The 12,536-nt window shown below is 40.8% G+C and overlaps 1 protein-coding gene across 1 annotated transcript in view; it reads left to right on the top strand.

The window, feature by feature from the left end:
* The window catches only part of IL13RA1 (interleukin 13 receptor subunit alpha 1), a 77,715-nt gene that overhangs the window by 35,469 nt on the left and 29,710 nt on the right, over positions 1-12,536 (top strand). Inside the window, exons 7-10 of the mRNA XM_070365545.1 lie at positions 331-378; positions 653-785; positions 4,507-4,603; positions 8,201-8,285. Coding sequence (XP_070221646.1) covers positions 331-378; positions 653-785; positions 4,507-4,603; positions 8,201-8,285 — 363 coding nt within the window. The remainder of the gene's footprint in view (positions 1-330; positions 379-652; positions 786-4,506; positions 4,604-8,200; positions 8,286-12,536) is intronic.

Below are 12,536 nucleotides of genomic sequence, written 5' to 3'. Positions count from 1 at the left end.
TTTATTTTTAAATGAAGGATTATCACTTTACAATGTTGTGTTGGTTTCTGCCATACAAAAACGTGAATCAGCTATAAGTGTACATATATCCCCTCATTTATTTTTAGATTCCACACACAAGGGTTATCCTATGATATTTCCTCCCTCCATCTGACTTACTTCACTCAGTATGACAATCCTAGCACCATTTATTTTTTTAAAAACCTCCCTTTTTCCCACTATACCTGGTCTTCTATTAATGGTATAAAAAAAACTTGTTAAAATGCTTAAATGATATAAAATATGGTCTTTAATTTCTTTTGAATTTATGTATTTTTTTATATTTTTGAGGTTGAAGAGGCCAAATGTCAGAATACAGAATTTGAAGGAAACCTAGAGGTCAGTGAATTCAACTTGAGCTATTTGGACTTAAACTCAATGGTAATTGGTGATGAGGCATATCCTAAATTTGAACTGCTTTAAGGAAAACAAAGTACTTTGTTCTATAGATTATTGCCAATTTTCTTTTTCATGAGTTAAAGTCAGATAATTTACATTGCAATACGAAGTCTTTGTCATATACAGAACTTGGCAGATAATTATATTTAGGATTCAGAAGCAGAGAAAGAGAATAAACTGGTAATATTCCTTGTGTTTTTATCTTGTATCTAAGGGTACAATTTGTTTCATGGTTCCTGGTGTTCTTCCTGATACTTTGAACACAGTCAGAATAAGAGTCAAAACAAATAAGTTATGCTATGAAGATGACAAACTCTGGAGTAATTGGAGTCAAGCGATGAGTATAGGTAAGAGAATGGGATTTCATTAAAATTTAAACCATTGATGCATGGAAACTAAATTGAGGCAGAAAACATTATGGGAAAGCACTGTTCTTCATTCTTGACATCAGCCAGAGAACACTCACAATTGAAATATACTTTCTGTTTAATTATTATCAAGTCACTCAGAGTTAATTTACATTATGCAGCTCTTTGAAAATTTGCCATCCAAATGATGTTATTCTCTCTTTTGTCCTGTTTCCATCTTTGCCAACAACCTGAACAAAACTATAGAAGGCAGGCATGATTAAATCTGCAGATTGTGCAGTGCTAGAGGACTATCCTATGTGCTGGTAACAGAATCAAGAGTATGACAATGACCTTGATGACATTTTATTGAAATAAACCTGTATCTGGGATTCCCTGATAGCTCAGTTGGTAAAGAATCCACCTACAGTGCAGGAGACCCTGATTCGATTCCTGGGTTGGGAAGATCCCCTGGGAAAGGGAAAGGCTACCCACTCCAGTATTCTGGCCTATAGAATTCCATGGACTGTATAGTCCTTGGGGTGGCAAAGAATTGGACATGACTGAGTGACTTTCACACTTTCAGGTTTGAAAAAAAAAAGTTTCACTTATTAATTGCTAGAATCAAGTATAGGATTGAAAAGACATGTGCCTTATGGATACATGTATTGTAGGGTGGGGGCTAGGGTTTTATTAGATGGTAAGCTCAAAGTGACTCAACATCAGACCCTTTAAATGTCTCCCAAAGGCATATATAATCATAGGCAGCAGTGATAGTACAGCATCCAGAATAAGGGAATGCTACAGCGTGTGGCACAATGTCCTGGCCACATCTGAAGTGTGCAGTATTCCATCCTGGGCACCACATTGTAAGAGGTATATTAGGAGACTGGAATTTTTCCCTGAAAGCGTAATCAGGATGTTGAAGAATGTTAAAATTTGGGGAGGCACAGTTAATGAAGTAAGCCTAGGGAGTCATGTTTGCTGAATTCTAGTATTTGAGGTAGTGTCAAGTAGAAGAGAGAATAGGCTGTCTTTTGTGTGTGTGTGTGTGGCTCTATGGGGCAAAACAGGACCAACTTAAGAACTTCCTAACAGCTACCTTGGAGAAGGCAATGGCACCCCACTCCAGTACTCTTGCCTGGAAAATCACATGGACAGAGGAGCCTGGTAGGCTGCAGTCCATGGGGTCGCTAACAGTCGGACACGACTGAGCGACTTCACTGTCACTTTTCACTTTCATGCATTGGAGAAGGAAATGGCAACCCACTCCAGTACTCTTGCCTGGAGAATCCCAGGGATGGGAAGCCTGGTGGGCTGCCGTCTATGGGGTCGCACAGAGTCGGATACAACTGAAGTGACTTAGCAGCAGCAGCAGCAGCAACAGCTACCTAACAATAAGAGAAGCAGGCTATTGAAGTAATCAAGCCCTATTAATTGAGAGATTGAACAAGCTATATGCCAGGCTACATTATATTGCATAAGAAATTAGTGTCTTAAAAAATAGATATTCACTATCTCACAGTTTCCATGGCTCAGGAATCTGGGCACAACTTAGCTAGGTACCTCTGGCTCAAGTTCTCTCATAAGGTTCCAGTCAAGCTGTTGACTGGGTCTGTGGTTCCATCTGAAGGCTTGACTGGTGCTGGAGAATCCACTTTCAAGATCACTTATATGGTCATTGCAAATCCTCATTTTCACACTGGCTGCTGGATGGAGGCTTTAGAAGGTTTCATTTTGTGCCTCCAAATGATATGTTCAAGTTGCAATTCCTCATCCATATGAATATGACCTTATTTGGAAATAGAATTTTTACAGATGTAATCAAGTTAAGAGGAGGCCATAAGGGCTAAGTGAAAAGTGAAAAGTAAAAGTGTTAGTCTCTCAGTTGTGTTTGACTCTTTGTGACCCCATGGACTGTAGCCTGCCAGGCTTCTCAGTCCATGGAATTCTCCAGGCAAGAATACTGGAGTGAATTGCCATTCCCTTCTTCAGAGGCTTTTCCTGGCCCAGGGATCAAACCCAGGTCTCCTGCCTTGCAGGCAGATTCTTCACTATCTGAGCCACCAGGGAAGCCCTTAAGGGCTGAGAGCAGGTCCTAAATCCAGTGACTAGTATCCTTATCAGAAGAAGAGAGAATACACAGAAACAGAGAAGGCCATGTGAAGATGAAGGCAGAGATTGGAGTGATGCAGCTACAAGCCAAGGAATGCCAAGGATTCTTGAGAGCCACCAGAAGCTAATATTTTGGCCTTCTGGCCACCAGAGCTATGAGAGAATATGTTTCTATTGTTTTGGGTCAACCAGTATATGGCGATTCTTTACAGCAGCTCTAGGAAACCAATACGGAGGTCTCTCTCAGTCCCTTACCACTTGAACCTCCCCACAGGGCTACCTTATGACATGGCAGCTGGCTTCCCCAAGTGAGTGGTCCAAGAAAGAAAGAGCGTATGAGAGAACACCCAATATGAGAACCACAGCCCTTTATAACCTCGTCTCAGAAGGGACATTCCATCACTGTTGTGGTTCACACATTTAGTCTGCTGCTGCTGCTAAATCACTTCAGTCGTGTCTGACTCTGTGCGACCCCACAGACAGCAGCCCAACAGGCTCCTCTGTCCCTGGGATTCTCCAGGCAAGAACACTGGAGTGGGTTGCCATTTCCTTCTCCAATGCATGAAAGTGAAAAGTGAAAGTGAAGTCGCTCAGTTGTGTTCAACTCTTAGTGACCCCATGGACTGCAGCCTACCAGGCTCCTCCATCCATGGGATTTTCCAGGCAAGAGTACTGGAGTGGGGTGCCATTGCCTTCTCTGACACATTTAGTCTAGCCCACCCTAAAGGGGAGAGAATTACACAAGGGTGTGAATATCAGGAGGCAAGGATCATTTAGAGTCATCTTAGAGGCTGCCTAACACAATGCTAGGCCCTGATGATGCTTTCCAGATGTTCATGCCCTCATGGAAAAGATGAGGATATAAATAGACATATGCCATTCTAAGTGTTAAGTGTAGCAAGGCAGTTAATGAAAGGATTTGGAATTGGACAGTGCTGGGTTTTAGGCTTGACTCCATTACTTATTAAACCCTCTGGACAAGCCATTAAACCTTTCTCAGCCTTATACCTCTCATCTGTATAAATGGGAAATAATATTATCTATCTCTAGAACTTCCCTGGTGGCTCAGCAGTAAAGAATCCACCTGCCAGTACAGGAGATATGAGTTTGATCCCTGGATTGGGAAGATCCTCTGGAGGAAGAAATGGCAACCCAGTCCAGTATTCTTGCCTGGAGAATTCCTTGGGACAGAGGCGCCTGGTGGGCTGCAGTCCATGGGGTCACAGAAGAGTTGGACACTACTTAGCAACTAAAACAATGACAACAATAATGCTAAATAACCAATAAAACAAGATAATTGGTGTTAATGAGATGACATATTTTAAAAATATAACTTCTTTGTTAATAGTGTCTAAAACCAATTAAGATATCCTGGTTTCAGATAATCCTTAAGGTGCTTATTCATTCATGGAATTTTAGAGTAGGACTCCCCCCTCCCCACTAGTAACATAACAAAAGACAAGAGAATTGAAGAATTTAGGGGAATATGTTGGTGTAGAGGGCAGAAATAGCTGTAATCTCGTTAGTCTAATATAACAAGATTGCTTAGTTTATTTCTCAAAAGGTTTTATTTCTCATGTCTTTCTGTTTGCTTTCCATTTTCCAGGTCAGAAGGCCAATCAGACATTTTACATAACCACATTACTCATCATTCCAGTCATCGTTGCAGCCGCAGTCATTGTCCTTCTGCTGTATTTGAAAAGGTAAGGCAGCTGCTCAGGCAGGCTTTCTGCTAGCCTGGCTACTATTCTTTGTGGGTGTGTTTGATGTCTTCCCAGTGTGTTGGCAGCATTTTGGCTATACCTGGCTTTTGGTAGGATGGCGTGGCAAGTATTACTGTGCCCATTTTCTAGTGAGCAAAGTGTTAGTCTTCCAAGGTGCTTCTCAGGCAGCGCTCTGTTTGTACAGTTTTAGAATGTTGATAAGACTTACGTTCACTCAACTCCCTAAAACACCTAATTTGTCAACCATTACTTGCTAGCTCTTAAGTTTTAGAAGTGGAGATCATTACCAATTAAATGACTTGTCTAATGTGAAGGCAAAATGAGTTGCTACTTAATGCTATAGGATAAAGTACTTCAAGTTCTAAGACATGATACTCATTCTTGGAGAATTTTTTACTTTCTTGATTTCATCATAGGGACTAGTCTGGTGCTATTATTTGCTCTTTCAGGAAAATACCTAAAGTTGGAATAAGTTTACTAAGCTGGTTCTAGAATCAATATTTTATCATTATTTCAGTATTCTTTAAACATGCATGTGTTGAGTGCCTATTTATGTGCCAGCTCAGTTCAGTTCAGTTGCTCAGTTATGTCTGACTCTTTGTGACACTATGGACTGCAGCACGCCAGGCTTCCCTGTCCATCACCAACTCCCAGACCTTGCTCAAACTCATGTCCATTGAGTCGGTGATACCATCCAACCATCTCATCTTCTGTCATCCCCTTCTCCTCCTGCCTTCAATCTTTCCCAGCATCAGGGTCTTTTCCAATGAGTTAGTTCTTCACATCAGGTGGCCAAATTATTAGACTTTCAGCTTCAGCATCAGTCCTTCCAATGAATATTCAGGACTGATTTCCTTTAGGATTGACTGGTTGGATCTCCTTGCAGTCCAAGGGACTCTCAAGAGTCTTCTCCAGCAGCACAGTTCGGAAGCATCAATTCTTTGGTGCTCAACTCTCACGTCCATACTTGACTACTGGAAAAACCATAGCTTTGACTAGATGGACCTTTGTCAGCATTATGTGCCAGGCACTCTTCTAATTGCTAGAGCTGTGGTGCTGAACAGGACAAAATCCCTACCTATGGGTTCACATAGTGAGTAGTAAAGTTATAGAGTTGGGCTGGGGAGAAAGGCTAGGAAGTGATATGAGGCTACACTTACATGGAATGCCAGGCAAGGCCTCTCTGAGAAAGTGACATTTGAAGACAGACTTAAAGGAGTTAGCCAGTCAGATATTCAAAGAAAGAACATTCTAGGCCAAAAGAACAGCAAGTGCAAAGGTCCTGAGGCTGGAATGAGCTTAGTGTGTCTTGTTAGAGGAGAGCATACAAGGGGGGAGAACAAGAGGATATGAGGCAGGAGAGGCTGGCAAGACCAGATCATGTAGGCTGTGGCATGGAATTGAGATGTTATCCTAAGCATGATGGGAAAATATTAGAGAGTTTTAAGCAGGAGAGGGATGTGATTGGATTGACTGTCATAAAGGATCGTTGTATTGTTGAGTGAAGACTTGACTTGGACAAGAGTAAAAAGCAGATAGACCAGTTGAGAAACATTGTAGTGCTTGGGTGGAAAGATGAGAATAGTGTAGGCCAGGAGGTTTGCAATGAAGGTAGTAAGAAATATTCTGATGCAGGATGTATTTTGTGGAGAAGGCAATGGCACCCCACTCCAGTACTCTTGCCTGGAAAACCCCATGGATGAAGGAGCCTGGTAGGCTGTAGTCCATGGGGTCGCTAAGTCGGCCACGACTGAGCAACTTCACTTTCACTTTTCACTTTCATGCATTGGAGAAGGAAATGGCAACCCACTCCAGTGTTCTTGCCTGGAGAATCCCAGGGACGAGGGAGCCTGGTGGGTTGCCGTCTATGGGGTTGCGCAGAGTCGGCCATGACTGAAGTGACTTAGCAGCAGCAGCAGGATGTATTTTGAAGATGAAATTAATAATAGCACTTGCTGATGGCTGCTTGTTTTTGGAGGTTGTAGGAGTAATTGAGGATTCAAGGGATAACTCTTAGATTTTTGGCTTCAGCACCTGAGTGAATATTGCAGCCTTTTACTGAGATGGGGAAGATTGGGAGGAGATCTGACTTTAGGGAAAAGGTGAGAACTTCAGTTTTGAACATGATAAGTTTGGAATGCCTATTAAATATCCAGGTAGAGATGCTGAATCATTACCTGTATACATGAGTATACAGGAGTTTAAAGAAGAGGTTTGGGCCAGAGTTAGAAATTTGGGAGTCCTCAGCATATAAATAGATTTAAAGCCCTAAGACCAGAAGAGAGTGCTCATAAAGTGAGGGAGATAAAGAGGGCAAAACACTGAACCCTAGGACACATCAATATTTAGAGACCTAGGAGATGAGGTAGGTGCACCAGAGGGTACTGTTGGATTGGCCAAAAAGTTCGTTTGGGTTTTTCCACACCATCTTACAGAGAAACCTGAATGAACTTTTGGGCCAATGTAATACTATCAGATGCAAAAACAGAATTCAGACAAAACGGTAATTCAAAAAGATACATGCACTGCTATGTTCATAACAGCACTCTTTACAATAGCCAAGACATGGAGACAACCTAAATATCCATTGACAGAGAAAGGGATAAAGAACATGTAGTATATTTATACAGTAGAATATTACTCAGCTATTAAACAATGAAATAATGCCATTTGCAGCAACATTGATGCAGTGGGAGATTATCATTTGTCATATGATATCACTTATTGTGGACTCTAAACTGTGACACAAATGAACTTATTTGTGAAACAGAAACAGAATCACAGACATAGAGAATAGACTGATGGTTGCAAGGGGGAGGGGTGTGGGGGAAGGGACGGATTGGGAATTTGGAGTTAGCAGATGCAAACAATTATGTATAGAATGGACAAATAATAAGGTCCTACTGTACAGCATAGGGAACTATATTCAGTATCCTGTGGTAAACCATAGTGGAAAAGAATATACGTTTATATGTATAACTAAGTCACTTTGCTGTACAGAACTAATTAACACAACATTGTAAATCAACTATACTTCAATTAGAAAAATTGAAAAAAAATTTAAAATAGAAGACGAATTAGAAAAAGAAAAGAAAAATTAAAGAGGAATGTCCCCTGTTCTCAGATTTTTTTTTAAAAAATTATAAACAGCAGGCTCCCATGTGATCTGTGATAAGTAAAACACCATTATTATTTAAATGATAGGGTATAACACACACACACACACAGGCCCACACACACAATTATAACTATGTGAGGTGATGGATATGTTAATTACCTTGATTGTGATGATCTTTTCACAATGTACACCTACATAAAACTCACTTTGTACACCTCAGATTTATACAATTTTTGTTTGTCAAGTATACCTCAATAAAGCTGGAAAACCCACACTTGATACTCTTGAGACATTGATTTCTCAGCGTGCTTTAGAAATTTCTTCACAACTGCATTATCACTAAAGATGACTTGCGTACCATGTCTTTTGTCTAAGCCCTCTTTTAATATGGCTGTATTTAAGAGGAACATTTCTATGGACTGGAAGATTTGATCAGAAATGTCCCTGTTTTCTTAAAGGCTCAAGATCATTATATTCCCTCCAATTCCTGATCCTGGCAAGATTTTTAAAGAAATGTTTGGAGACCAGAATGATGATACCCTGGTAAGTACTGACTATATGGGGTATAAAATTGATTTTTTGAGGGGAGGCTATAGGATTAAAAAAATTTTTTTTTGGTAAAATATACATAACATAAAATTTACCATTTTAACCAGTTTTAAATATCAGGTCAATGACATTAAGTACATTTACAATGTTGTTGGACCATCCTCAACCATCCTCACTATTTCCAGAATGTTATCATCATCCTAAACAGAAACTGTACCTGGTAAACAATAATTCTCCATTCCCCTCAACACCTGACAACCTCTAATTCTGCTTTCTGTCTCTATGAAGTTGCCTAGTCTAGGTACCTAATATAAATGGAATCCTACAATATTTGGCCTTTTGTGTCTGACTTCTTTCACTTAGCATAATGTTTTCAAGGTTCATCCATGTTGTAGCATGGGTCAGAATTTCATTTCAAAATTGGTTATTTTAAAGTACATTTTGTCTAAAAGATTAAAGAACTGATTTAAAATGCTGTATCTCAGGCCAAACATAATATTTAAGAAATCCCCAGAATACTTCACCCAGTTTGTATTGCTGGGCTTCTTTCTCTTTCTGGGGAAGAGAATGTATTTGATCCAAACATGCAGGGGGAAGAGCCTCCTTTATGAAACTAAACTGATAGGTAGGTCTTCTGACTCTTGGATAATCTTTCAAATTTAATTTGGGGAAATATAAACATAAGATAAACAGTCAAAGGGCTTCCCTCATGGCTCCATGATAAAGAATCTGCCTGCAATGCAGGAGACACAGGAGATGCGAGTTTGATCTCTAGGTCAGGACAATCCCCTGGAGGAGGAAATGGCAACCCACTCCATTATTCTTGCCTGGAGAATCCCATGAACAGAGGAGCCTGGTGAGCTATAGTCCTTGGGGTTGCAAAGAGTCACACATGACTGAGCTACTGAGTACACATGCATGCAAACAGTTGAGTTCGATTTTATTCATGCTATTGCCTGGAAAGCTGGCCTCAGAAGACACGGAACTAGAGCAACCTCTTACCCCCCGAACTGTTAGAGTTAGGTGGCTACAGATACTCCTGCTGGAATTTATGGCTGGGAGAGCTAAGACCTTGTGGGAACAAAAGAGTTTGTGGTTTCTCTGATAAATACATTCACCCAAATAAGATAATAAAGACACTAAATAAAATAAATATCAATATTATTGTATGTATCTTAAAGTAATCATTTCAGGCATAAGACACTTAATTCAGGGAAATAGTAGAACATAGTAGATAATAGCTTGTGCTCTGGAGTCAGATTGTCTGGATTCGGATCTCTGCTGTGTCATGTACCATCTATTTGACCTTAGGTAACTTCCTTAACCTCCCTGTGTCTCAGTTTTCACACTTGTAAAGTGAAGGTAATAATAGGTGGCACTAGCAGTAAAGAACCTGCCTGCCAGTGCAGGAGACATAAGAGATGTGGGTTCGATCCCTGGGTTGGAAAGATCCCCTGGAGGAGGGTATGTCTATCCACTCCAGTATTCTTGCATGGAGAATTCCATGGACAGAGGAGCCTGTCAGGTTACAGTCCACAGAGTTGCAAAGAGTCGGACATGACTGAAGCAGTTTATCATGCATAATGTTGTTATGTGGATTAAATTAATACATAGAAACTCCTTAGTGTGCCTGGAAATTACTTTATAGGTGCTTAGTAAATATTAGTGCTTGGTGCTTCACAGGTGGCTCAGTGGTAAAAGAATCTGCCTGCAATGCAGGAGACCTGGCTTCGTTCCCTGGGTCGGGAAGATCCCCTAGAGGAGGGCATGGCAACCCTGTCCAAAATTCTTTCCAGGATAATCCCATGGACAGAGGAGCCTGGTAGGCTACAGTTCATGGAGTTGCAAGAGTCAGACATGACTATTGTATTAACTTTTTAGTTAACAACTAAACAACCACAACAAATGTTAGTGCTTAGTATTACTATTGATAATACTTTCCATTTCTCTTTAATGCCCGAACAGTTCTTATAATAACGGGTGGTTCACAGTGGCAGTGATGCTATGTGGCTAGGGAAGGAAGGCACAGAGGCTCGCATGCTGGATCTTTTTCACCAAATCAGGGTCATAGACAGTGGGTAACTCTGCTATATAGGGCACCACTAGGCAGGGAGATCCAGAAGTCAGCTGCCTAATGAAGGACTCATATATTGTGACCGAGGTGGCTGTGGCAACCAGTGGTTCTTCACCTTTGAGTCACAGTTGACTGGAATGCTTGTAAGAATATAGAATCCTGGGCCCTGTTTCAAGAAGTTCGAACTCACTGGTCTGGGATGGTTCCCAGGAATCTGCACACTTAACAGGAGCCCAACAGTGATGCCTTTCCTGGCAAGATCATTCACAGACCACACTTTGAAAATCACTGTTACCGATATTTTCCTTAGGATTACCCCTGTGTCTTCATTTTACCAGCTGCTGTGATAGATGCTGGAGGCTAAGAATTGTGCAAGTATTCTAATAACACCTGTAACCAGCGACTGGCAGTCTCCCATGTGTACACAGTGTATTCAGTGCTCCATCTTCACACCCACCCTGTGGTGTCAGTGCTCTTAGTAGCATTTTGTAGATGAGGAATTGGAGCCTCAGTGAGGTTAGATAACTTTACTGTAGTCACACAGCAAGGAAATAATAAGGTGGGATTTGACCAAGAAGTGTCTGATTCTAGAGTTCTCTCTTTCCACCATGCTGCAGGGCCTTTTGTAAGACAGGATGTTTGTCCTCAAGAGCCTCACAGTCTCCTTAGAGTTCTGTGTGGTAGAAATACTGGGTTGGGATAGAGGAGTTCCCAGAAATAGATTTGGAGTCACATTTTGGTTGGTCTCTATGAGAAGGTAATAGGAATATCATTCTTTGGGGTTTTGTTTGTTTGCTTGTTTGTTTTTAAGTTTATTTATTTTAATTAGAGGCTAATTACTTTACAATATTGTATTGGTTTTGCCATACATCAACATGAATCCTTTTCATTGGCATGGCCAATGATGCTGATGCTGGGAAAGATTGAAGGCAGGAGAAGGGGACGACAGAGGATGAGATGGTTGGATGGCATCACTGACTCGATGGACATGAGTTTGAGCAAGCTCCAGGAGTTGGTGATGGACAGGGAAGCCTGGCATGCTGCACTCCATGGGGTCGCAAAGAGTCAGACACAACTGAGTGACTGAACTGACTGGCCTGGCCAAAAAGTTTGTTCAGGTTTTTCTGTAAGATGGAATGGAAAACCCTAATGAACTTTTTGGCCAACCTAAATAGTTAAAATTGGAGTAGAGTTGATTACAATGTTGTGTTAGTTTCAGGTATACAGCACAGTGATTCAGTTATACATATACATGTATCTATTCTTTTTCAAATTATTTTCCCATTTAGGTTGTTAGGTAATATTGAGCAGAATTCCCTGTGCTATATGGTAGGTCCTTGTTGGTTATCCATTTTAAATATATCAATAGCGGTGTGTACACGTCAATCCCAAACTCCCCAGTCTATCCCTTTCCCCTACCCTCCCTGCCCCTGGTAACCATAAATCTATTCTGTAAGTTTGTTCTGTATTTCTGTTCTATAAATAAGCTCATTTGTATCATTTTTTTTAGATTCTGTGTATAAGCAATATCATACAATATTTGTCTTTGTCTGACTTACTCCCAGACAATCTCTAGGTCCGTCTAAGTTGCAAATGGCATTCTTTTTAATGGCCAAGTAGTACTCCATTGTATAAATATACCACATCTTTTTTATCCGTTCCCCTGTCAATGGACATTTAGGCTGCTTCCATGTCTTAGCTACTGTAAACAGTGCTTCAGTGAACACTGGGGTGCATATATCCTTTTGGACCATGGTTTTCTCCAGATATATGCCCAGCAGTGGGATTTCTGGATCATATGGTAGCTCTCTTTTTAACTTCTTAAAGAATATCCATACTGTTCTCCATAGTGGCAGTACCAATTTACATTCCCACCAATGGTGTAGGAGGGTTCCCTTGTCTCCACACCTATCATTCTGACAACAACCTGAAGGGAATGAATTAGAGACAGGAAGTGCTATCACAGTTGCTAACTGATAATCTAGTCCTGAATTTGTCCCATAGATGTTTTGTTTGGCCAGTGTAGTGTATTTAAAAATTTTCAATTTGGGATCTTAAGCAGGGCATGGACTACCAATTCATCTCAGGCCCTACCATTCCCAATTCCCACTGTGGTTTCACACATTGACCTAACATGCTAGACCCCTGAAAGGCATTTGAGTTTGCTACCA

Source organism: Bos mutus, chromosome X (genome assembly GCF_027580195.1).
Source record: "Bos mutus isolate GX-2022 chromosome X, NWIPB_WYAK_1.1, whole genome shotgun sequence".
NCBI lineage: Eukaryota > Metazoa > Chordata > Mammalia > Artiodactyla > Bovidae > Bos > Bos mutus.
This window is presented reverse-complemented; position numbering and strand designations above follow the sequence as displayed.